General features: G+C 41.9%; 1 protein-coding gene across 1 annotated transcript in view; it reads right to left on the reverse strand.

The window, feature by feature from the left end:
* LOC142213555 (cadherin-8) overlaps nt 1-27,550 on the reverse strand; it is a 344,980-nt gene that overhangs the window by 102,505 nt on the left and 214,925 nt on the right. Inside the window, exon 6 of the mRNA XM_075281925.1 lies at nt 22,387-22,574. Coding sequence (XP_075138026.1) covers nt 22,387-22,574 — 188 coding nt within the window. The remainder of the gene's footprint in view (nt 1-22,386; nt 22,575-27,550) is intronic.

Here is a 27,550-nt window from a genome sequence, read left to right on the forward strand (position 1 = left end):
CTAATCTATGAGGATGTCCCTGTCAAGAAACTTTGCTTCAAATATAGAAACATACTTGTTACATTTCACGAAGACGTGAACAGGACTGCTTAATAATCACCATTCACTTCCATATGGCGTGATGAAAATGGTGGTTGGCTTGGCAGCGGAACATGACGACAAACTTTCAATAAGATAACTGTAATTTAGAAATTTGGTCTAATTTCTCATTATGGGGGTTGGCTAAACAATCTATTTCTCCATTCAGAATGGACCAAAATGGGTCTCTTGCTCTAGAGGAAATATAGGTTTCTGCATTGCACTGACATCCCATTAATTTCAGTAGCGACTGTGATATGCTGTTCTTTCCCTGTGGTGGCCCAGTAGGTGAATTTAACAAAAAGGTTACTCCACATATTGCAGCTGATCTCCAGGGGCTGCAACAATAAGAAATCCTGTGATCAAATCTGCAAAGGTACACTCCAGGCAAAACTGATTCACGTTGTTATACCTGGTGCAGGGCATGAGGGGGCAGAGCAAGACATAGGGTAACAAAGAGCACCAAAGAGAGACACGCTGTTTCATTTTTTTCCCCCACAAACCCTTGGCCTGATAAGTGGTTGGTAGACTTCTCAAGATTTGCTTTGCAAATATTCTCAAAGTTCACCTTCAAGTTTTGGTTCATACCAAACAAGTGTTGTTATTAATCTCAGAAGTAACTTCAGAGCCCAGAATATAATAAGCAGAGGGCAAAAGTGGGGTGCGGACAAAATAATACTAATACTCACCTTTCCTGGACATCCAGTCTTCTCTAGGGTTGAGCCGATCTTGAGATTTCAAGATCGATTTTAAAATCCAATTTCCGATCATTTTCCAGCCGATCTCTATCCTGATAGCAATCGCGAAATTTGCTCTAACGCTGATCGGAATCCGATCCTTTCCGAACCCGATCCTCAACCCTAGTCAATGCTTTTCTATGGGAAAAGTCACTTTTAGGGTTGAGCCGATCTTGAGATAACCCAAGTCTTCTCTCACAAACTCTTGTGGCCTCTTTAAGCATCTTCACTGATTTTACACATGTGGAGGTCACTACTGAGGCCTTTGATTGTGCTTTAGATGTCACGTTGGTGAACCAATGTCATGGCACTAGGTCAGCATGACATTGGTGAAGATGCCGAAAGAGGCCAAGAGGCCACAGGAACCCGTGGGTGAAGACCAAATGTCGGGAAAGATCTGATGCCCAAGATTTGTGCATAGTGAACTACAAAAATTTTGGATTCTGCCAAACCCAAAATTTTGGGGGTAAATTCATTACCAACCCAGCTTGTTATGAATCAGTTCAGTACCTGACAGATTCCTTTTAAAATGGGAACAACCTCAAGTTCCTACTGTTAACTGCTGATGCTAAATTGGGAAAAAAAAAAAAAAACATATCTGTATAGCATAAATCCACCTTCAAACACTTATTTTCTACTGATACAGACTTACAGCCTGTATATTCCATATGTTAGGAGTATTTAGGTTCATTGCTTTCTTTCCTGGTTGATTAGTCTGTCCTCCCATTTGCACCTGGGAGGAGTGGTCTCTACTCTGTATTTAAACCCATGCCTCCCATGGTTCTGTGCTGAGTGTCGCTTTTACAGAGCTAGGCCTTATCAGGAGGAGTAGGTGGTTATCTTGGATAGAGGAAGTTCCGTGGTTGGTTTTTGGGAGGTTTTGGGTGAATGAGTTGGTTTGTGTTTTCCCTTCTGTGTTCACCAATCCTCCCTCTGTGTATAATTGACTGTGTGAGTGAATTGCCTTATCCTTTGATTTCTACTCAGTTTCCCTGTGTTTGTTTCCTAGTGTATGGTTCCTTCCCATATTGGTTTGGGGAATTCTTTCCTACATGTTTCCTGTGTGCTGCTTGTGTTGTTAGTCAGCGCACACCCTTGTCAGTCCCTGTCAGTAGCAGCTTCACTTGCTCGTTAGGGGTGACCCCCTTTAGTCTCCAGTCCCTAGAGATCTTATAGGGCATTCCTTCTCCCACTTCCCTCTAGGCCTACGGTGTCAGTGAGAGAGGAGCTGTCGGGGTCAGGCTTAGCCTGAGAACAGCCGACCTACACCCGTGAGGCAGGGACCGGGTTAGCTAGTGGGAGTAGTGCAGGGCGAGATTTCCTACTGGTATTCCTTAGCCCCGTTGCAGCTATCTGGACTGACATAACAGTACACTCAGCCGGTAAAAAAAAAAAAAAAAAAAAAAGGTTTGTTTGTATTATGACGGACCTGAAACAGTTGTACCAGGCGGTGCAGCAGATCTCCACTGAGATGGAGGGGATCAAGCTACGAATGGATGCCATCCAAGCTTCTGGCGTATCTCAAGTACAGCAGTTGGCTCAACACACAGCCTCTCAGGTGGAGGGCATACAGAGGCAGGTGAGTAGCGCCCCTGTGGGTCGGCCTCTGGAGCCAAAAGTCAGCTTACCTGAGACCTTCCGAGGTAAGAGGTCAGATTTTTTCCGATTTCAAAAGGACTGTCTTTTGTATTTCCGGCTACGGCCGTTTTCCTCCGGTTCTGAGGTACAGAGAGTTGGGATTATTATTACTTTATTGAGAGATGATCCCCTCATCTGGGCACATTCGTTACCAGCCGACTCAGCTTGCTTACTAACTGTAGAGGCGTTTTTCTCCACAATGGGGTTACTGTATGACGACCCAGACAGGGTACGCACGGCTGAGTATAACCTACGACGTGTGGTGCAAGGGGATCACGCTATAGAGAAATATTGCACAGAGTTTCGTAGGTGGGCAGCAGAAGTACACTGGAATGACCCCGCTCTACTTAGTCAGTTTGAGACAGGGCTCTCAGACCAGGTTAAAGACCATCTAGTTTCTCACCCTGTTCCGGGAGATCTAGATGAGGCCATGCAGCTGGCAATTAGAGTTGGACGGCGCCTCCGGGAGCGTGGAGACAAGAGTCCTGGGGGGCTTAACCCTCCTCAATTCTCCGTTTTTAGAGAGGACCCGGGGGACCAACCCATGCAGATTGGGGCCACTGTGCGAAGTGCTAGACCCAAGAGTGAAGGGTCCCGCACAGTACGCTGTTTTGTGTGTGGAGGGATGGGACATGTAGCAAGGGTATGCCCCTCCAGAGAATGGTTCGCCAAGGAGAGTAATAACCCCAGGTCTATTGAGGGTAAAGGGAGAAAACCTACTAAGGAGGGAGGTGTGCATATTTCCTATACTCAGACTGCCGGGTTGACCCTTGAAGGATGGGTAAATGGGCAGAAGTGCCGGATTTTGGTTGATTGTGGTTCGGCAGTCAACCTTATTGACTCAGAGTTTTGTGAGCAATTAAGGGTGAGTCCTTTGGTCTTGAAGTCTCAGATACCGGTGTGGGCTATTGATAAGACCCCTCTACAGCAAGCTGTCATCTCCAAACAGGTGGAGGGTCTGGAGTTTGTTGTGGGTGGCCACCGGGAAGAGATTGACTTGTTCTTGTTGTCTAAATTACCAGCACAAGTAGTGTTGGGGTGGCCCTGGCTGAAGCAGCATAACCCTATTATCAACTGGGAGACCGAGGCAGTAGTTTCTTGGGGGCAGGGGTGTAATGGTCGATGTCTGCCCATATCCGTTATGTCTTTGTCTATAGACAATTTGCCTCAAGAAATATGTGAGTTCAGGGAGGTCTTTGAGGAAAGGGCAGCCAAGACATTACCACCACATCGCACCTATGATTGCTCGATTAAATTTATACCAAATGCAGTGCTACCCAAGACACGATTGTACAATCTCACTATTCCGGAGAGGGAGGCGCTCAAAGAGTATATTGAGGGGAGTCTAGAGGTGGGGCATATTCGCCCATCTAAGTCCCCAGTAGCAGTGGGGTTTTTCTTTGTAAAGAAGAAAGATGGAGGGTTGCGCCCTTGTTTGGATTTTAGGGAGATTAACAAAATCACGGTGCGGAATCCCTATCCCATTCCGTTGATCTCGGATCTATTCAGCCAGATTACGGGAGCCCGCTGGTTTAGTAAAATAGATTTACGTGGGGCATATAACTTGCTGAGAATCAAGAAGGGGGATGAGTGGAAAACAGCGTTTAACACACCCCTAGGACACTTTGAGAATCTTGTGATGCCTTTCGGTCTAACCAATGCGCCTGCGTTTTTTCAGAATTTTATTAATGATGTACTAAGTGCCGTCATAGGGAGGGGGGTTGTGGTCTATCTGGACGATATACTCATTTACACCCCGGATTTGGAGACTCATTGGGAGAGAGTGAGAGAGGTTTTAGATCTCCTGAGGGTTAACCAATTAAGTGCTAAGCTGGAGAAATGTGTGTTCGCGGTCAATAAGTTATGTTTCCTTGGCTATATCCTATCGGACAAGGGGTTCGAGATGGACCCTGAGAAGGTCAGGGCAGTCTTGGAGTGGCCGCGACCCGAGAACCTAAAGGCGGTCCAACGGTTCTTGGGGTTCTCCAACTATTATCGCCAGTTTATCAAGGGATTTTCTGAGGTTGTGAAACCTATCTCGGACTTGACTAAGAAGGGGGCTGACTGTGCTAAGTGGTCGCCAGAGGCGCTAGCTGCGTTTGAAGAACTGAAGAAGCGATTCTCGTCCGCTCCCATTTTGAGACAGCCGGATGAGAGGTTGGCCTTCCGAGTGGAGGTGGATGCCTCCTCGGTGGGGGTGGGAGCAGTACTTTCTCAGGAGTTCGAGGAGGGTACGCATCCCTGTGCCTTCTTTTCTAAGAAATTCTCTGCCTCTGAACGGAATTATGACATCGGAGATAGGGAACTACTGGCAATAAAACTAGCGTTCGAACATTGGCGTCATTTCCTGGAGGGGGCCAGAAGGCCAGTCCAGGTATTTACTGACCACAAGAATTTGGTTTATCTTGGGTCGGCGAAGAGATTAAATGCACGGCAGGCCAGATGGGCTCTATTTTTTGCGCGGTTCCATTTTACCGTGACTTATGTGCCGGGTTCAAAGAATGCCAAGGCTGATGCTTTATCCCGGTATATGTCGACTGAGGAGGAACGAGAGGCGCCTGCCACTATTCTTGGGGATGGAGTGGTGGTAGCAGTATTGGGCGCGAAATTGGAGAAGGCCTTGATCGAAGCGCAACACGCTGCACCTTCCAAGATACCTAGAAACAAGCTTTTTGTCCCAACGACTCTCCGACAAAGTCTCCTGAGGGAGTGTCACGAGTCGGTTCTTGCTGGTCACCCGGGGGTTTCAGAGACCATGAGATTGGTGTCTAGGAATTTTTGGTGGCCAGGGTGGAGTAAGGATGTCTTGCAGTTTGTTCAAAATTGTTCGGTCTGTGCAAGAGCCAAGGCGTCGCATACCCGTCCCCACGGTCTTCTACATCCATTGGAACCTCCTAAGGCACCTTGGACTCATCTGTCTATGGATTTCATCACGGGCCTTCCGGTGTCTAAGGGTTTCACGGTCATTTGGGTAGTCGTTGACCGCTTCACGAAAATGTGCCATTTGATCCCGTTTTCCAGGCTGCCATGTGCCAAGACACTATCTGAGGCGTTTATTAAAGAAATTGTAAGGTTGCATGGTCTTCCTGAGGATATCGTTTCGGACAGGGGACCGCAATTTGTGGCTAAATTCTGGCGGGCTTTTTGCAGCAGGTTGGGAGTTACACTGTCGTTTTCCTCCGGGTTTCACCCAGAGTCTAACGGACAAACAGAGAGGAAGAATCAGGATGTGGAACAGTTTTTGAGGTGTTTTGTTCGAGAGAACCAGAATAATTGGGCTGCCTTTCTCCCCCTGGCAGAATTTTCCCTAAACAACCATGATTCCAATGCCACAGGTACCACACCTTTTTTTTGCTCCGGTGGTAGACATCCTGTTTTCGGAGTATTTTCTTCCATTTCTTCCCCAGTTCCGGAGGAGGAGCTATTTTCTAAAAAGCTGCAAGGGGTATGGTCCCGTATCCGAGAGAATCTGGTGCGGGCGTCGCACCAGGCTAAGGTCCAGGCGGATCGGAAGAGAGGAGAGTTGCAGTTCTTCCCTGGTGAGATGGTTTGGTTGTCCACCAAGAATATCAGGTTGAAGGTTCCTTGCAAGAAGCTGGGTCCCAGGTTTGTGGGTCCTTTTAAGATCATCAAGATGGTAAATGAAGTGGCGGCGCAGCTGCAACTACCTAAAAGGTGGAAGATAAACCGGGTGTTCCATGTCTCCTTGTTAAAGAAGGCCAAGAAGGGAACGTCTCCTGTTAAGGTTCCACCAGTTTCTGAGTCCGGGGAGTATGAGATATCCCGAGTTCTGGATAGCAAATATGTTCGGGGGAAGCTACGGTATCTGGTGGCATGGAAGGGATACGGTCCTGAGGATAATTCTTGGGTTCTGGAGTCGGATATGTCAGCCCCCAGACTCGTGGAGAAATTCCACAAGGAGTTCCCGAAGAAGGATGCTCCTAGAGAATCCGGAGTCTTCTCCTTGAGGGGAGGATCCTGTTAGGAGTATTTAGGTTCATTGCTTTCTTTCCTGGTTGATTAGTCTGTCCTCCCATTTGCACCTGGGAGGAGTGGTCTCTACTCTGTATTTAAACCCATGCCTCCCATGGTTCTGTGCTGAGTGTCGCTTTTACAGAGCTAGGCCTTATCAGGAGGAGTAGGTGGTTATCTTGGATAGAGGAAGTTCCGTGGTTGGTTTTTGGGAGGTTTTGGGTGAACGAGTTGGTTTGTGTTTTCCCTTCTGTGTTCACCAATCCTCCCTCTGTGTATAATTGACTGTGTGAGTGAATTGCCTTATCCTTTGATTTCTACTCAGTTTCCCTGTGTTTGTTTCCTAGTGTATGGTTCCTTCCCATATTGGTTTGGGGAATTCTTTCCTACATGTTTCCTGTGTGCTGCTTGTGTTGTTAGTCAGCGCACACCCTTGTCAGTCCCTGTCAGTAGCAGCTTCACTTGCTCGTTAGGGGTGACCCCCTTTAGTCTCCAGTCCCTAGAGATCTTATAGGGCATTCCTTCTCCCACTTCCCTCTAGGCCTACGGTGTCAGTGAGAGAGGAGCTGTCGGGGTCAGGCTTAGCCTGAGAACAGCCGACCTACACCCGTGAGGCAGGGACCGGGTTAGCTAGTGGGAGTAGTGCAGGGCGAGATTTCCTACTGGTATTCCTTAGCCCCGTTGCAGCTATCTGGACTGACATAACACCATATATGTCTCCCCCCATTAGCTGGTTGTCATTGAAAACAGTTAACATGTTTCAGAGCCCAATTCCACAAATTTGCTAATGATGAGGCTACTCAAATTTGTATATAGATTAATTCTATATGCAAAGTATGAAATGACTCACGAGGAGTATGTGGGCCCACAGGATTACCATATGAACACTGATCTAAAGCATGAGCGAGCTAAAGGAGTTGGAGTATTCACATTCAGCCATAAGCAATGCACACATAATACTGCATAAAATATGAAGTTGTGAACATGTTCTCAATGCTAAATAGTCTGTACAAGCTAGAACTCTCAAGTAGAGCCTTAATTTTCCGTATCCTTATGAGAATTTCTCTACCCTACTATAACATATCGACCAGAAAAGTTTTACTAAACAGATTGGCTTACCTCCAACCAAATAAGGATAATGCAACAAGACTTACAGATCTATTTCCAATTTCTCAAGCACCTTTCCTTGTCTTCAAACAACTCATTCTCATGATTAGAATGTGGAACATTTCAACAGATCTCCTGCTCACTATTCAGTTACCTTTCCCCTGTTTAGAATCCAAACTAAACTGTTAGTGAGGTTTTCTTTTTCAAATACTGTTAAAGGGTTTTCCAGGTTCACACGAGTGATGAATTCAACTCAAGACTATCAAGATCAGATCGGCGGGTGTCTGATATTTGGAAGGTTTATGGTACTACCATCTGCATAGTAGAGACAGTGCATGGTATTGAAACTTTGACCTGTTCACTGAAATGTGACAAGGCTGCATCATCATGCACTAGCACTACTGTGATGATGGGCATGTAGACAGGGCAGAGTGAACACTGAATATGCTGCATTACTGGCAACTTGCATGAGCTTTACAGCTCCTCACATAGCCAATAGCTGAGAGGCCAAGAGTTGGACCTCTATTGATCTGATTTTGATGACTTATCCTGAGGAAATACTATCAATATCATGTGATGTGATCATGTGATAGCTTACACTTAAAGCTCCTCAGTTAGCCCTAACCTTAGAGTGTGACTGTTGTTGTTTTTTGTTTGTTGCATCTCTGGTGTAGCAAAGCTCAGCACACACTCAGCTCTACTACTTCTCTGGTGTAGCAGAGCTCAGCGCACACTCAGCTCTGCTTCATCAAGGGTGTAGCAAAGTTCAGCGCACGGCCATCTCTGCTACATCTGTGCGCTCAACACTGCTACATCTGAGATCGGACCACAATGGAGACTGCTGTGGACCGATCTTAGACTCTGCCTCCTCCGGCAGAACCAGCGTTGATTGGCCGCATGCTGTACTCTGTATGGCATTCGGCCAATCAACGCTGGTCAATACATTCTTATGAGAAAAAGTCAGCTCTTGCATATCACAAGCTGACAGGGATCCCGACGAGAAAGTGGTACTTGGGCATGTTAGATACCCCCAGGCATGCTTCCCCTGCTGTCCGCTGCTGTCCCAGTTGCATTCCAGGGTGTTGGCATAATTTCCTTGGGGTGTCATAGTGGACTTGGTGACGCTCCTGAGTCGAAGTGTGGCTTCCCCTGAAACGAAGCATTTTTCCCCATAGACTATAATGGGGTTTGAATAGTCGAATATTGAGGAGCTATTCGAAACGAATATCAAATCTCGAATATTTCACTGTTTGCTCATCTGTAATGAGAATCAAACAAGATTTTGTAACACAGTCCTTTTGGAACTATTTTATATCTTAAATATAAGCTGTTTCTTCATACAAACCATTTTATACCATTAGTTATATTCAGATCTTACTTTGATCCTACTTGAGAAGCTCTTATGTTATAGAATTCCAGAACATGTCATGTGTACAAAGAGAGCCCTCTATAATCCCAAACAGAGATGAGCAGCGTAAGCCCGGGGCCGTACAAGGAAGTCAGTGAGACACTGACTCTTGACATTTTTAATCAATTGTAATGGTAAATTGGAAATAATTCTCTTTATATAGATGTGGGGTTTCCTGCCAGTTTCCGTGCTCATTTTGTCAGTTGCTGGCATAAAATGGAATGTATTTAGTGGTACACAAAGGCACTTTCAATCGTCAAGACGGCTTTTAAGAACAGCAAAATTGAGACAAAAATAATAACAAAATAATGGATTTGGCATACTAGCCTCCTAGGAGAGTTTACACATCCCTGGAAATAGAGAGATGTTAATGACTCAGTGCTATTCTAGGTCACTGACATCTACAGATTGTTGATAGAAAACTAACAACTGTTCCATATTCTTTTATGAAATATTATCATATCCTAACTGTTTTAGAAAAATAAATAAATAATTGAAAATCATGAAACAATGTAACAAAAACATTAACTTTGGTAATAAGATTTTATGTCTCCAATTTTCAACCAAAAATGAACAACCGATGCTGCAAGTGCCCACCTTACAGGCAACTGACAAACTGCCAAATAATAGCAAAGGCAAAAAAAATATGGTATATTTAGTTGTGTTTTTTTTTTTTTTTAATGTAAATTGTGAGCCCCATGTAGGGAGAAAATCCATGCAAACACAGGGAGAACATACAAGCTCCTTGCAGATCTTGTTCCTGGCGGGATTCAAACCCAGGACTTCAGTGCTGAAGGCTGCAGTGCTAACCACTGAGCCACTGTGTTGCCCCGTATTTACTTATTTTTGCAGCAGCTATTCATGTAAATATGACAACAGGAAGGGCAGCCATATTGAATGTCACTTTTTATTTAGCATCTCATAAACTAGTGAAAGCTGAAAAGGGTTAATAATGGCAAGAGTGTTCCAGGACAAGCCATTACATTACAGGGGATCTTTATGCTGACAAGGTCCAAAAATGTCTATTTGTAATTGGAATCCTTAACCAAATTGGAGAACAGTTGATATGTGGACATATCTGTGTGCACCATTAAATTTCCTTAATTTTGTAAAGGACTACAATTTCTTGATGCAAACTGAATACAATGGAGGAATTTGTGAAGACAATCTTAAATCATTCTCTAACAGGTGCAAAACCTGTCAGAATAACAATAAGACTCTGATATTAGGGGTTAATAGGTTCCAACCCTATTGTCAGAATCCTGTATTTCGCTAGTCTTCCACTAGTGTCCACTATTCCTCTTACTCCCACTCTTCATCAATGGAGGCTGCTGTGTTCTTCTTAGGAACTGCTTTAACAAAGAGGAGTGATCTGTACCAGTGTGAAGCCTTCTTGCTTTATGTTTGGGCCTATTTATACCCATAAGGCACTAAAGCCTCTGCTCAAGTATTGTGTCTGAAAAAGACAGTTCTGAGAGCAGAAGACTGTTCACACTGGTACTGATCGGTCCTCTTTGTTAAGGCAATTCCTAAGAAGAACACAGCAGCCTCCAGTGGTGAGGAGTAGAAGTGCAACAATATTTCAAAGTAAGAAGAATAGCAGCCACTAGTGGAAGACTAGCAAAATACAGGATACTGACATCTATCCATGGATACAGGAAAATGTGGTTTGCATCAAAAACTATGTACAATGTACAGAGCCACAAGTAAATGGCTCAGTGCACTGTGCAGTGGTTGGTTCGCTCTGTTACAGGTCCAGTAACTGCACAGTGTATGGAGCCATCTGCTTCTGGCTCAGTACACTACTCAGAGAACAGCTGATCAGTGCTGGGGCAAATGTTGGTTACCTACTAACTTACATTAATAAGTTATCCAAAGGATAGGTCATTAATTTAATGTTTTGCATAACTTCTTACTACTAACCACGATTAGATGAAACCATTGTTACTGAAACCGCACATACTGAGAATTTACTATAGTAAGAAGTTTTGGCCTGTCAATAATTCTTGCAAATGTGGGTGCATCTGAACCTATATCTACACCAGCCAGATCTGTGGTACAATTCATGCCCTGCTCTGCCCACTGTCTAAAAAAGTAGGGATTAGCGCACAGTTGCCCTTATGCATCAAAAATGAGCCAAGATTTTTGCCAACTTTTTAGGCATAACAGGATAAGTAAATCTGGGCCAATGCTACTATATATTAACAAAACCATAGCAAAGCCCTTGACCAAGGCTACAAGTAACAACATGACAAAGAGACAAATAACAGCATGTACAGTACGTCTCTTGATAGAGTATCACAAAATAATTTTTGTGATGATTTTTTTTTTTTTTCTCAAAGCTGGTGAACTTATGTCAAACACCCAGGATATGTCAATCCAAGAGGTAAAGTAAAGAATAAGGTTGAGCCGATCTTGACTTTTCAGGATCGATTTTAAAATATGATTTCCGATCATTTTTCATTCGAACCCGATCTCGATCCCAATTCCGATCCCAATGCAAGTCAGTGGGATTTTTTTTATTAATTGGAGATTGGATTTTAAAAGCAATCCTATTCACTATACAGCATGGAATCTAACAATAGAACGCTTTAATTGTTAGAATCCACGCTGTGTAGTGAATCACTAAGTAGCCAGAGGATTTTTTTTAATCCTCTGGCTACTTAGTCCCCCCTGGTGTCCACTTACCTGAAGAGATGGCTTGTCTGGTGCTCGGTGTTCTTCTTCGCTTCGCTGCCGCTCCACGCTGCTCTTCTCGCCTTGCGAGGCGAGAAGAGCAGCGTGGAGCGGCAGCGAGGTGAAGAATAACACCAGGCACTGCAGACCAGCTATCTCTGGAGGTAAGTAGCTACTAGAGATGTTAGTTTAGTCTCCCATTAGAATGAATGGAGGCAGCCGGCGTGCAGGGGGTTAAGGCTGTGTGCTGGCTGCTTCCATTCATTCCTATGGAACCGCAGCGGAGCCTTCACATTGAGTATACACTCTGCTCAGAATGAGCGGAGCGTATACTCAGTGCGAAGGCTAAGCAAAGCATTGTGGGAAATAGTACCGATCTCGATCCCACCTAAAAAGATCGTGTTCGGTATTCCGATTGCGATCGTGAAATTTTCTCGATCGCCGATCGGAATCTGATTTTTTCCGAACACGATCACTCAACACTAGTAAAGAAGCATACTCCTGTATTACTAGGTGAACAGTTATTCAACTGGTAGTTGTTCTATTTATTTGTATGTACTATTTTTGCATTATTAAATCATCCTCTAGATATTATCATATGGGTGGCCTATTCTGAAGACACGTTCTATGAACCCAATGACATATTATTTACCTAATTTTAGAAGGTACTGAGCAGAATGTTTATACTTAAACATATACTAGCTCACGGTTCTTCATTTTAAATGAAAAATCCGGTAGATAGGCCAAAATCCTTCCTTTCTTTACACAAGCTTGGGTGATGTGTATCAAGGTTTAGCGAAAATGGGAACTTGAAGTACAACAATACAAATCCCCACTGGGATTCACATAAGAGAGTAAGTTAATGTGCTTTAATCCACCAAATTTTCAGGATATTGCAGACTAGAGACAATGAGCTGTAAAATGCCAGAACTAATGAATATGCAAATATCAGGCTTACATGGAACATATTGCAGAATAAAGATATTAACTGTCTTGCATAGTTCTTACTGAACAAGTCTACACCTGTTATGTAATGAGATTGTATGATGCAGAGTCTGACATAGCTTTATTGTTTAAAGGAGTAGAAGTAAGTACCTGCCAGGATTTAGGAGAGAAATCTTATTAATATGCAACAGACATTAGCAAAGAATTCCACCCAGAACTTCAGGTTTAGCTTTATCTGGAACTTATTATTTTCAGTCCAAAATTTACAAGTTTTATGTATTTTCCCGATCAATTAAGTCATTGAACTTTGCCAGTGGTCCAGTGTTGATTCTTACAGTATCACTATTTTTGTAGTCAACGAGTGGTCAGAAGAAGCCAGAGCTGGTAGGAACTATTGTACAAAACAGAATAATAGCTTTCAAGTTTAAGGCTGAGGCCCAATGGTGTGGTAACGCAGATTTTTTTGTTGCAGATTTTGTTGCATTTTTTGGTGCCAAAGCCAAGAATGGCTACAAAAGGAATGGGAACTCTGTAAAAAGTTCTTATACTTCTCCCTTCTGCTCAATCCACTCCTGACTATGAGATCCAGTTTATTGCCACCATGGGCCTGCTGTGAAGCATATCACAAAGACAAGATAAAATACAATTAAAAAATCTATAATTAGAAAATAAAGTCAGATTATAAAAAGATCATAGATCTCACTCTTCTGGTTGTACTACTACTAATAATAATAATATTCGTACTCAATCGAATACTACTCGCTATTCGAATGGAAAAATTTGATGCAGAACCAGCGTTGATTGGCCGAATGCTATACAATCGGTCAATCAATGCTGGTTCTTCTCCTACCTTTAGAAGTCTTCTCCGCGCAGCGTCCCCGCAGCATCTTCCGGCTCTGAATTCACTCTGCCAGGCATCGGGCCTGGGCAGAGCCGACTGCGCATGCCTGCACTACAAGAAAATGGCCGCTTTGACTGTAAGCGGACATTTTCTTGTAGTCCGGACATGCACAGTAGGCTCTGCCCAGGCCCGGTGCCTGGCAGAGTGAATTCAGAGCTGGAAGACGCCGCGGAGACACTGCACGGAGAAGACTTCTCGGAGGATCCAGCCCGACACTCTCTCGTGGACTTGGTAAGTTCAATTTGATCGAATGTTGCCTAACCCTGAAACGAGCATTTTTCCCCCATAGAGTATAATAGGATTCAATATTCGATTCGAGTAGTCGAATATTGAGGGGCTACTCAAAACGAATATCGAATCTCGAATATTTCACTACTCGCTCATCTCTAATAATATTAATAATAATAATACTTTCCCCTTTTTCCAATTATAACAAGTGAAGATAATAAATTTTTAATATATCTTAGATATTTTTACTTTTTATATAATAGTCTATGGAGAAGGGAGGAGATGGATGTTGGAAAAGACATACAAATAACTGCAGCTGCTATTCTCCGGGAACTCTTTAAAAACTCCTAATGCCCTGTTCACATCTGTCTGCAAGATTCGTGCGGGAAGTGCGCAGCAAGCACATGGACCCCATTATAGTCTATGGGGTCCGTGTGCTTTTACAGCACAGAACTTGCAATTTTGTTTGTATTCTATTCGGGGGGGGGGGGGGGGGGTCTCCATGTGAACTCTCCCTGGACAGAATGCAAAAACAGATGTGAACAGGGCATAAGCTTCCAGAGTGTACTAGTTCACAGAATGATGTGATAAATCAATGAACAGTCCTCCTCCTCAACACAGATATACATATGTCAGGATTTTTTTAACAGATCATTATGAATAGAACATACTCAGTTTTTGTTCATTCATCTCAGGTTGTTCAATACAAGTGAATAGATCCATTTCATATCTGTTAAAAACAGATAAGTGGATTTAAAAAAAAAAAAAAAAAGTAATTGTTTTTTTTTTTTTTTTTTTTTTTTTTTAAAGAGTGACAAACACAAGCAAAATGGACATCAAAAACAGACAAACCTATTCTCAGTGTATCTAGTGAAGACGTATTTATAAATACAGGATTTTTGTTCATGTTTAAGATCTGCTATTTTTCCTTTCAATTAATAATATGATTATAAAGCAGATTCTTTAATAATATTAATTAAAACTCCTGTAAAATCTGTTATAATTTCGAACAGCACATTGTTCGTAATAATTATTTTTCGACATTCTATATAAAATGACAGATGCGTCCAGTGTTATCCATAAAAGCGGATGTTACTTTGTTAGAGTCATTTTCCCCTAATTACACCTGACGGTGCACCAACCAAATAGCTTGGACCAGCTCTAGCTACATCTGTAAAACTTATTGAGCTGTTGCACTATATTTCATTAAACACACATTTTAATTAAATTTGCTACAGGCTATTTAAAGCTGGGACGTAACTAAATATAGACAGAAAGCAAGTAGTGTCCTTTAGTCCTGCCTTGCGGATCATCGGCGACAGCCCACCTGCAGCTCGCGCTTCACTCTACAGTCTGTTAGGGCCCCTGAGGGCGAACTAGGAGATGACTTCAGAGTGAATTTATTCAACTACTGCCCAAGCTGGCAAAGATCAATTATTAAGTCATGTCTGCCAACCTTACAGAGACTTACTGACTGACAGAAAGCTCTGGAGAGTACGGTAACTAAATAGCGATAGCGACTTTAGGAAGTCATCCACATGGCTGAAGATGTTGGGAAATATTTCAATTTTTGTTTTCTTGAATGTGGTCACTGAATATATAGAAGTTTCACCGCTTACAGTATAGCCTTGTAAAGAGACTGTCATACAATACATTGAATGCTTGCTGTCTTTTACTAGCATGAGTTCTTTTCTGCTATAGATAATACTAATATAGATAACATAAAAATAATACTGTATCTTCAGTATAAACTGCCATATTGGATCATTTCTGTGAGAGACGTCAAAATATCTTCTCAACCTTAACCTAGCATCCACAGTGATTCAATAATGGTTACTTAGATCACTTTTCATCCATATTCCTTATCAAACAGTCAAAGCCGCCTCCCCTCAGCTTGCTGAACAGGGCACTATGAAGTATCACAATATATGTTAGAAACCTAAGATAAATGCAGATCAAATAATATGCACATGCTTCTAGAGAAGGGACTCAGTGTTAGCTGTTTATTTACATAGAGAGATAAAAGACAGGGCTTTATCAGCAAACTGCAATTAGCTGCACACAGAGCTGTGTGAGTGATGTCATCTGTCCTGCTGATCACACAGGTCCAGTTCTATGCTAATGATGTGGGAGGAATAAGTTCACATAGCAGTTAAACAAAGCAGCATTGCTAAAGCAATATATTTAGGAGTACCTAAACTAGGAGCATAGATAGGATCCTTGAGATGGGAATATCCCTTTATGGTGTATGGATTTACTAAGACAACCTATTTCTTGATACTTTTCTATGCTGCAATACAAGAAGACACTGCAAAGAGTGTTACTCCTTCTGGAAGAGTTGGAGCCCCTGTTTATTATATGGTCACTCACTTTCTTGAACAAGTAGCATGCACTACCTCTTTAGACTACAGTGACGGCTGCAGGACAAATTGATAATATCAGATGAAATGTTCTACAGCAAAAAAGACTGAAATATAACTTCAATGTGAACCTATTTCTTTTATGAACATAATTCATAATTTTCTTACTACAGCTTTTGTCTTTTATTCTGGGGCTGGAGTAGATGTGATAATATTCTTAATTGATTTCAAATCAAGGTTTCACTAAAAGTATATTCTGTATTCTGAAAGCATGAAAATAATAAGAAGTGAGAAGGTCATTGTTAATGAGGTTCATTTCTTCTAATTTCCTGATGTCAAGTTCTGTAAATGAATGCTACTTTATTGGCAATGGACTCTCAGCTTAACTATGAAATCTATTTCTAGGCAGTAAAATTAGTGATAGCAGCTTGTTATATGATAAGAGGAATGTTTTTAACTCATTGATCTTTTGTATGTAAAATACAGGAACATTCCAGGTAAAACTACTATACTGTGTTAGGCCAAGTGTAGGGGGTGGTGCATGACACGAGGATTCAAAAAGTAAAGACAAATGATCTGTGTCCATTGACTTCAACCAGGCGTAGCTCTTCACAAGGTGCTATGCAAATGTCAGAAGATGGGAAGACTTCTGAGTGGTCTGTTTAAGTGGTGTGGTCTTTTAAAAAGGACAAATATACATATATTCATACCCCATTTAAAAAAATTAGACCCAAGAGCTATAATGGTTGTAGACTAGCAATAGAAACTAATTGTTCTGGTTCTATTCATGTGACCTTAGGAAAGGCCACCAATATCCGCAAATGTCTGAGACCCAGGGATCCCCAGAGATCACTGATACTGGAACAGCACTGAAAAGCCACACTACTCCATTGCCATACAATGGAGTAGTGCTGCTTTCCCAGTATGTGCTTCAGTGGTAGAGATATCGGTGCCATTAGTTTCGGCACCATTACTTTCGGCCATTAGTTTCGGCACATCCCCACTGTCAGAAGGGTGTTCCGTGTTCCTGATAGCTCAGCATTATTGCTCGGCCGTGAGGAATGCCCCCCCATGACTGTACTCTAACATAGCTTCGTACTGTCAGAGAGGGTGTTACTTACCACCCAGTGATAATGCAGAGTTGTGAGGAACACCCTTCTGACAGTGGGGACATATCGGTGCCGAAACTAATGGCACTGATACCAAGTCATATACCAGGAAAGCCGATAATGGGCTGAATTCACCACAATATTGGACATGAAAGGTCCTCTTTCATGTAAGTTGCTATCAGCTCCCAATGAACGGGGATGATCAGCTGAGCATCTTGTGCCATGGGTTCTGTGACTAATAAGCTGTGAAATCTGCAGCAACATTGATCAGGACACTTATTTTTTCACTGTCCTGTTTTGATCTTTGCATTCAATTGAAAACAATGGTGACCAAAATAAGTGTGGAGGTAGACGTTGATTTTGGGTCCGGAAACCGTAAACTTACTGCATATCAATGGGGAATAATTCAGAAGACTTGGAGCTATATAATAGGAAGAAAAGAGTCCTGAGTTTGATAGAGATATATTATAAAATGACTTAACACAGAGCCTATTTAAACTGAAAAAAAAATAAAATATTGATCAAAGGAGAACACTCACTTTAGGGATGAGCAGTGAGTAAATGTTTAATACCCACTGTTTTTTGACTTCAACATGCTTGACGGCTCAACCTTAACACAAGCAAGAACGACCACTACATGGTTTCTGTTATTTGAGACTTCTTTGTATCAAACTAGTGAGCTGCATTATTTGAAAGCAAAGGTGCAATGGAATTGTGAAATGAACATGTCTCAGAGCAGGTAATTATTAACTTCATTATAGGAAAGCCTCCGCTAAACCTTTGTGAAAGTAGCAAAAACACAAGGAATAATTTATTGAGCTTGATAGATTGCAGACTACCATGTATTCCTATTGAATATCAACCAGGGAAGGTCCTTTGTTTTAACTTGACTGTGTAATGATCCTTCTGCAGTGATTTAGGGTATGTGTATGCTTACTAACCTTCTGTAGCCTACAGCTCCTTCCCTGGACCACTAGATTTATGTTCTTGTTTTATCTCTCCAGGTATACAGCTCTTCTTTCTCTGATAGTGTTTTACTACTCTTAAGATTGTGTTTGTATACACATGGTAAGGCTAATGATAAAACCGGCCAATGCTTAGTATATTGAAGAGAAGCTACAACTGCAATTTCAATTTTCCGCATCCTCTGTATTAGTAATCTCAAGAGAAAGTGAAATATTAATAGAAAAATAAATTATGCAAAACTTTTATGAAGATCAATATAAAAAATGTTCTTATTCTTCAAGTTCCTCTGATAAATCAATTTTAGAATATCATGTTGAAAACAGAATATGATGGTTCATGTTTGTGCGACTTTTTCTTTTTCTTTTGAAAGGCGTTATCTACTATTGTATCAGATCTGTACATGTACATCTTCCCTTATCTTTCCTCTTGGCTTGACATACCTAGATATGTGTCATGGGATGAGCAGCCTTTTGTGATGTGATATCACAAAGTGATCTATCTGTCTTCTATTAGAGATCAGCGAATAGTATTCAAAACTATGGTTTTGAATAGAGATGAGCGAGTAGTACTCGATCGAGTAGGTGTTCGATCGAATACTACGGTATTCGAAATACTCGTACTCGATCGAGTACTACTAGCTGTTCGAAGTTAAGATTCGATGCAGAACCAGCGTTGATTGGCAGAATGCTATACATTGCCAATGAACGCTGGTTCGTCTCTTACCTTTAGAAGTCTTCTCCCTGCGCAGCATCCCGCATCCTCTTCCGGCTCTGAATTCACTCTGCCAGACATCGAGCCTGGGCAGAGCCGACTGCGCATGTCCACTTGTAGTGCGGGCATGCGCAGTTGGCTCTGCCCAGGCCCGGTGCCTAGCAGAGTGAATTCAAGGCCGGAAGAGGACACGGGGACAGTGCGCAGGGAGAAGAATCCAGCCCGACCCTCACTCATGTACTTGGTAAGTAGAATTTGATCGAATGTTGCATACCTCTGAAACAAGCCTTTCCCCCTATAGACTATAATGGGGTTCAAAACCCGTTCGAACAATGTGCGGCTGTTTGAATCGGATTTCGAACCCCGAACATTTTAGTGTCCGCTCATCTCTAGTTTTGAATACCTCACTCCCATAGGAATGCATGGGATCGCCCGTATAGCAAGGGGTTAAGCTTTTGAATTGTAGCTTATTAAAGGTTTTGTTCATTATGTGACTATATTTTGCTGTGTTTCATGAGGAAACCACAGTGTTACCGCCCACTTGGCTGGTACACTCTAATTTGCATAAATATTAACAGGACTTCTATGTTTAATACAGCTAAATGGTCTTGGATAAACAAAAACTCTAAATTTTCAGGGTGACAGCACCTATCACATGAGGTATGACTTAGCAGCAGGTTCTTTTTATGTTTTATTCTAAAACTTGCAGAGATAAATGGTAATGGAGACCCATAAGTTCATTAAGTAAAAAAAAAAAAAAAAAACTTAACAATTTCCAAAAGTAGATGCCCCAATAATGATGTGTATAAACATAGAAGGATTAGTGACTATTAGAGATGAGCGAACAGTGTTCTATCGAACACATGTTCGATCGGATATCAGGGTGTTCGCCATGTTCGAATCGAATCGAACACCACGTGGTAAAGTGCGCCAAAATTCGATTCCCCTCCCACCTTCCCTGGCGCCTTTTTTGCACCAATAACAGCGCAGGGGAGGTGGGACAGGAACTACGACACTGGGGGCATTGAAAAAAATTGGAAAAAGTCATTGGCTGCCGAAATCAGGTGACCTCCATTTTAGACGAATAGTGGATTTCAAATCCGGGTCATATGAGAATGTGAACTTTGTGACTATGAGACAGGGATAGCTGTACAGGCAGGGATAGCTAGGGATAACCTTTATTTAGGGGGGAATGTTATTAAAAATAACTTTTTGGGGCTCTATCGGGTGTGTAATTGTGATTTTTGTGAGATAAACTTTTTCCCATAGGGATGCATTGGCCAGCGCTGATTGGCCGAATTCCGTACTCTGGCCAATCAGTGCTGGCCAATGCATTCTATTAGCTTGATGAAGCAGAGTGTGCACAAGGGTTCAAGCGCACCCTCGGCTCTGATGTAGCAGAGCCGAGGCTGCACAAGGGTTCAAGCGCACCCTCGGCTCTGATGTAGGAGAGCCGAGGGTGCACTTGAACCCTTGTGCACCCTCAGCTCTGCTACATCAGAGCCGAGGGTGCGCTTGAACCCTTGTGCACACTCTGCTTCATCAAGCTAATAGAATGCATTGGCCAGCGCTGATTGGCCAATGTATTCTATTAGCCTGATGAAGTAGAGCTAAGTGTGTGCTGGCCAATCAGCACTGGCTAATGCATTGTATTGGCTTGATGAAGCAGTGCTGAATGTGTGTGCTTAGCACACACATTCAGCTCTACTTCATCGGGCTAATAGAATGCATTGGCCAATCAGCGCTGGCCAATGCATTCTATTAGCGTGAACTGAGTTTGCACAGGGGTTCTAGTGCACCCTCGGCTCTGCTACATCAGATTGCTACATCTGATGTAGCAGTGCCGAGTGTGCATCAGATGTGTAGTTGAGCAAAACTGACTCAGCACTGCTAAGTCTGCATTCGCATAGGAATGCATTGGCCAGCCTTCGGCCAATCAGCGCTGGCTCTGCCGGAGGAGGCGGAGTCTAAGGTCGGACCTGAATGGAGACTGGTGTGGAGCGATCTTAGATTCCGCCTCCTCCAGCAGAGCCAGCGCTGATTGGCCGAATTCCGTACTCTGGCCAATCAGCACTGGCTAATGCATTGTATTGGCTTGATGAAGCAGTGCTGAATGTGTGTGCTTAGCACACACATTCAGCTCTACTTCATCGGGCTAATAGAATGCATTGGCCAGCGCTGATTGGCCGAATTCCGTACTCTGGCCAATCAGCACTGGCTAATGCATTGTATTGGCTTGATGAAGCAGTGCTGAATGTGTGTGCTTAGCACACACATTCAGCTCTACTTCATCGGGCTAATAGAATGCATTGGCCAATCAGCGCTGGCCAATGCATTCTATTAGCGTGAACTGAGTTTGCACAGGGGTTCTAGTGCACCCTCGGCTCTGCTACATCAGATTGCTACATCTGATGTAGCAGTGCCGAGTGTGCATCAGATGTGTAGTTGAGCAAAACTGACTCAGCACTGCTAAGTCTGCATTCGCATAGGAATGCATTGGCCAGCCTTCGGCCAATCAGCGCTGGCTCTGCCGGAGGAGGCGGAGTCTAAGGTCGGACCTGAATGGAGACTGGTGTGGAGCTATCTTAGACTCCGCCTCCTCCAGCAGAGCCAGCGCTGATTGGTCGAGTTCCGTACTCTGGCCAATCAGCACTGGCCAATGCATTTCTATGGGGAAAAGTTAGCTTGCGAAAATCGCAAACTGACAGGGATTTCCATGAAATAAAGTGACTTTTATGCCCCCAGACATGCTTCCCCTGCTGTCCCAGTGTCATTCCAGGGTGTTGGTATCATTTCCTGGGGTGTCATAGTGGACTTGGTGACCCTCCAGACACGAATTTGGGTTTCCCCCTTAACGAGTTTATGTTCCCCATAGACTATAATGGGGTTCGAAACCCATTCGAACACTCGAACAGTGAGCGGCTGTTCGAATCGAATTTCGAACCTCGAACATTTTAGTGTTCGCTCATCTCTAGTGACTATATAATAGGGATCACTAAAAACATTTGAACATGATAATTTGTGTTTTCAGTGATCCCTATTAGACCGTGACTCACCTTTCAATATCTACAAACCCATAAGTTCACTTTTACCAATCTGAATTTGACAATAATGGAAAGCCCTTGGTGACAGAGTCATAGTGAGTCCCCTATCTACCCACTTTTGACTTGATATGGATACATACCATGCTTATCCAGATATCTATCCATTGCCTTCTCAAGCATTGGCTAGTCTGTTGCTGACACAAGCCCTGAGAAGACCCGTCAATCCTACACGTATTTGAAATTTGAGCTCCTCTACAAGGCAACATAGTCCAAATTATTTGAAAAAAATATTTGGATTCAATAATTCTGGCATATTTTGCATCCAAAAATTTCCTAGCATGCTGTGTTCCACCTTTATCTATTGTTTTAGACACATGCGTGGCCTAACGTGCCTACGTGCGACAAAAATGCACCACAAATGTTTATATTTACAAAGTACATCAAACAAAAATGGCATTCACTATGGATGAGTTGTCTATACATAATAATGTTAAATTATAACATACCCTTCGTAGACGAAGGACTCCTTCCTGTGTTTGGGAGTCTGTAGTGATTTCAAAGATGTCCCTCCCATCACCATCAATGATATCAAATGAGGATTTAGCATTGTCTCCGATGTCTCTGTCGTTTGCCCTTACTCGTCCAATTGGATCACCAATAGCAATGTCTTCTGGGATTACAAACTGATACTGACCTTACAAATAAGGGAGAGAAAACATTACATTTAAAGTTAATATAGTCAGTACCTCAATATATATACCCCGTGCAGATGTGTCCTTCCTTACTGTTCCTCTTGACTCAACATACCCATATAAGGTCACCAACTTTTTTTTTTTTTTTTGACATTAACATAATCCCTAATTGGGATTTATACTGCAGTCTGTTTCTGGTTTGTTACTATGCTGCAATATTATATTGAAATGGTTATATGAAAAATTGGAGTTCTTAACCAAGAGCAAAGGTAAGAAGGGACACATATGTAGCTCATTCATCTTTCCAAACATTTTAAGGCTCTATTCCGATCACAGTATATGTTAAAAAAATGGATATGTTGCTGTCCTTTTTTTTTTTTTTTTTTTTTTAAAGGACCCAAAAATGTAGCATACCATAGTTTTGTGTCCGTCCAAAAAAAACGGACAGCTATGTATCCTTTTTTTTAACATTGATGTTCATGGAAACAGATGGCCATCTATTTGCGTCTGTTTTTGCACCTGTTTATTTAGTCCATTTTTTGCATCTGTTAAACTGATGTTAAAAACGTGATCTGGGTATTCTAGGTTTCAATTTATCAACGTTTTAAGCTCTTTCCTTCCTGTCTATGAAATATTCTTGCTTATATTAAAAGTCAGGAAATTTGTCCTAACCCAGCCTGCATGGTCATATTAAGGGGGCGTTCACACTGGCATTTGCTGTCCGCCCAGGGGTTTCCGTCCTATCTATCTATCTATCTATCTATCTATCTATCTATCTATCTATCTATCTCTCTCTCTCTCTCTCTCTCTCTCTCTCTCTATCTATCTATCCATCTATTTTTCTATCCTTTGAATGATTAGTTCTCTGCCGTGCAGTCTAGAATGTGCCTGCAGTCATCCCAGTAGTGTAATGTCTTGATATTCCTGTTCTCCTGTAGGTATGCTCTATGATACAGATGTACTGTGACCCAGCACATCATCCCAGGAGCCTGATGTGAGATTTAGCAGCGGCATGTTAATTAAGCAGCTGCTAAAAACAAGATTCTTGCAGCTGCCGCCCTCAACATGCCTAAAACTTCCTTTGTACATTTATAGGAATTTTTTACCATAAAAGCGCAATGGTCGTAAAGTATACCCATACTCTTTGCAAATTTTACCAATCCTTATTGCGTAATTGCTACACTATGTCTTCTTTTTGTTGAACGGAAAGGAATCTCCTCTTTCCGTTTGATTATTTCCCATTTGGATCTGCAATCTGCAGTCAATATGTTGCATTTGAGAAATTTGTTTTCCTTGTATTTACAATCATGCAATGTCTTCTGACAAAATCCAATTACAAACCATGCACCAATGCCCTTTGGCAAGCTCTACACATGACTGAATAATGGTCCTTGTTCCTAAAACCTTTAATGCACTGATGAACAATTCCCCTTTCGTTCTCCTAAATCTCTCGGCGGAACCTAATTAAAGATTGTGTGTATATTCTGGTGTGAAATATTGCTCCGTCCAATTAAGTAAGATTTAGTGTTCTCCTAAAACTTGTATTTCGGGAGTCGATCTTGACTTTGCCGTCTAATAATAGAACATCTGGAGAAAAAGTGCAAACAATCTTCTTAAGACTGCTAAGTACACAATAAGAGATGCACAGCTACCCCCAACTGTGCGCAACTCAATTCTATGGGTAAAAGTATCTGACTGTCTGCAGGACTAAACCCATCGTGAAGATCATTGATGCCTAATATTAAGAAACCTCAGAGATAATTAGAGATGTGGGAACTTTAATTTAGAACCATTAGACACTATTAATATATTGGATAATGAACAATACGGGGACTCATTTGCATGTTTTACTCTGCATTAGCCTAGATGGGTTACCAAAGTGCTGAATAAATTCACATTTGTTTGATCATATATTAATCATCTAATGTATCTCACATAGACAGGAGTCTGTTTGGTAGTCAAGTCTTTAAAGGGGAAATCCAGTAAAAATGGTCTTCTGATCGCTCATGGATACAGATGTAGCCCCTTTTTTAAAGGGAACTTGATAACGCACTGCAGCATGATAGCTCAAAAAAGTCAAGTTAACCCTTTAAGGGTGCAGGGTAGTTTGGTGGATAAGTCTTAGTAACATCTTTTATATTTTCCATCTCTGCCTTTCAAATATTCAGAACTTTATTTTTCTGTTGACATAGCAACAAGTTGCACTTTTACTTGGCCCCATATAAAGATCACAATGTACTTTTTTTTTTTTCCTATCGATATGTCTTTGTAGAATGGGAGGAAATCCATGAAAGCATGGGGAGAACATACAAACTCCTTGCGGATGTTGTTACTGGAGAGATTTGAACCCAGGACTCCAGCGCTGCAAGGCTGCAGCAATAACCACTGAGCCACCGTGTTGCCCCGTCATTTTATTTTATGTACTATTTTTTGATCACTTTTTATTGCCTGTTTGAGGAAGATGAGGTCACCAAATCAAATTCATTTGCACATCACAGTATATATTTTTTTTTATATACTGTATGGGATAAATCACATTATTTTTGGATAGTTTTGATTTTTATGCACACGACGATACCTAATATGTTTATTTTTGTTATTAAGTTATTTATTATCAAAATTAAAAAAAAAGTTTTTTTTAGCTTTATTATTCATGTTTAATACTTTTCACTTTTTTTTTTTTTTTTACTGTCCTACAAAGGAACTTGAACCTGGGATCACTTCATCATCTGTACAATATACTGCAATAGTTCTCAATTGCAGTACATTGACATTGACAACCTATGTGCAATAAAACAAAGCAGCCAGGAAGCTGTTAATTAGCCTCCTACCTGCCACAGTAAGCCCTTGGAACCCAGAGGGACACCGAGACGGGGAATGAGGGAGTTCTCTCAAGCATTAACCATGAGATAACCTGATCAATATTGATTATGGCATTTGAGTGGTTTAACTGCCACAGTCAGAGCTTTTACCTATTCCCAACCTAGTACTAGACACCAGCTGTATAATACGGAACGCAGAAGTCATATAGCAGTCACAGCTCCCATGCCTGCTACAGAACTGTGCTATACTATGACGGTGCTGAGCGTTAACTATATGCTCAGTGCAACACAATAATATAGTACTGAGCAGAAAGGAGTTAAAGAGGACTGCAACTGCTAACTTATCTCATTAGCTGTCAAATTAAAAAGGGTGACATCTGTACATCTGTAGAAACAATATTGATGAAGTCTGGGGTTTTAGACCACCTCAGATTCCTAGAATAAAATGGTCCTCCTGAGTGTAAGCCCCTTTGACAATGATCAGAGATTTCTGTTATTACAAAGCTGAGAAAACACTCTAAGTATAGGACCATTAAAACCAATGAACGTAGAAAGAGTAGCTTAGTAAATCTCTGAGCTCTGTCAAAGGGGTATAAAACCACTGTAGCCCAGGTTCTCAACCTCTGGCATGTGCACCCCAGGGTGTGATTATACTATGCCCATGCTGTGCTTTTTACAGACAGCACAGTATATAAATGTAGTCTGGAGGGTAGTTTTATGTAAGTTTCTGTTAGTAAGGCTTACGAGGCATCTAAATGTTGGGAAAGGCTGCTCTATAGAGTTTTATTCTCAAAATGAGTAAAGCTCTCAGATCGTAGGCTCCACCAACCTGATTTACTGAAGTGTATCCATTGTGTTTCCAAACATTTAGCAACGTATGAGAACCTGATCTTGACGAAAGCCATAGTAAAATTCTACCCATGCAAATATGGCCCATGTAGCATCATAAGATGCCTGTCTCAGATTTATTACAATTCTAATATGTGGCCTCCTTTACCTTTTTACTGATATGTATGATCAGTGGCCACTCAGTGGTTGTGTTAGGGAGCCTTCACACGGAGTTTACGCTCACTCATTCTGAACGTAAAACTCGTTCAGAGTGAGCGGCGTAAAAAACAGATCCCATTGACTTGAATGGGCGCTGGTATATGCGTGCTCCCCATTTAAATGAATGGAAGGCTTTTTTACCTATTGCTTTTATTGTGATACGCATGTATGCCAGCACCCATTCAAGTCAATGGGATCTGTTTTTTACGCCGCTCACTCTGAATGAGTTTTATGTTCAGAATGAGCGAGTGTAAACTCCGTGAGCAGGCTCCCTTACTTGTATCCTGTCAAGGATCTTGCAAGCACTTTGCAATATCATTTTCTCTACAACAATAAGACTTCCCTAAAGATTAAAGGCACCAGGGATACTGTAGCAATTGTTTTGCTTAGAAATGGGTGAATGGGCACTGAGTGAGTCATAATAAACAGGATTTGACCCGACTATTCCAAACTGTTCTGTTTTTAACAAAAATAAAAAAAAATGTTGTTTTTTTCTTGAATGACCTAAAATGGCCTCATTTGCATTTCAGTAAATAATTATACTCTGAATTTTCAGACCCCAGAATATAATAGGTGGAGGACAGGGGAGGGGCCAAAAAAAACCCCAAAAACTAGTAAACATAGTTTACTATGCAGCTCAATGGTTACAGTACTTGCTCTAAATTATGCTGACAATGTGTGATCAGTAGCGACTGCTATGATCCCCATGAAAGTTTTCACTAAAGTGATTGTGCTTGTCCAGTATATACTGGAAATACGTAAAAGAAAAATGTAAATGTCTGTTTTCCAAGCTTCCACTATTCAGTCCAGATGTAGATTTACTGCCCCAGTCTTACTGCTCTTTCTTCGTTTGCTTGGCATGGCTAATCAATAAAGAATGCTGCTGCCAGGCGCCTTCACCTATCTCACCTCTGCTTGGTTAATAGCTGCTTATGTATATCCATTCTCATTCTTCTTAGATTTCTGTAAAAGAAACTTGCTGCAATCCTGGAAGCAAATTCATAAATATTTTGATTGCTTATGTTAAAGTGTACCTCCAATTACAGAGTGAATATAATACTGTATAATGTATCTTACTAACTACTTCAAGACTGGCTACATTTTAGGAT

This window comes from Leptodactylus fuscus, chromosome 7 (genome assembly GCF_031893055.1).
Source record: "Leptodactylus fuscus isolate aLepFus1 chromosome 7, aLepFus1.hap2, whole genome shotgun sequence".
Classification (NCBI taxonomy): domain Eukaryota; kingdom Metazoa; phylum Chordata; class Amphibia; order Anura; family Leptodactylidae; genus Leptodactylus; species Leptodactylus fuscus.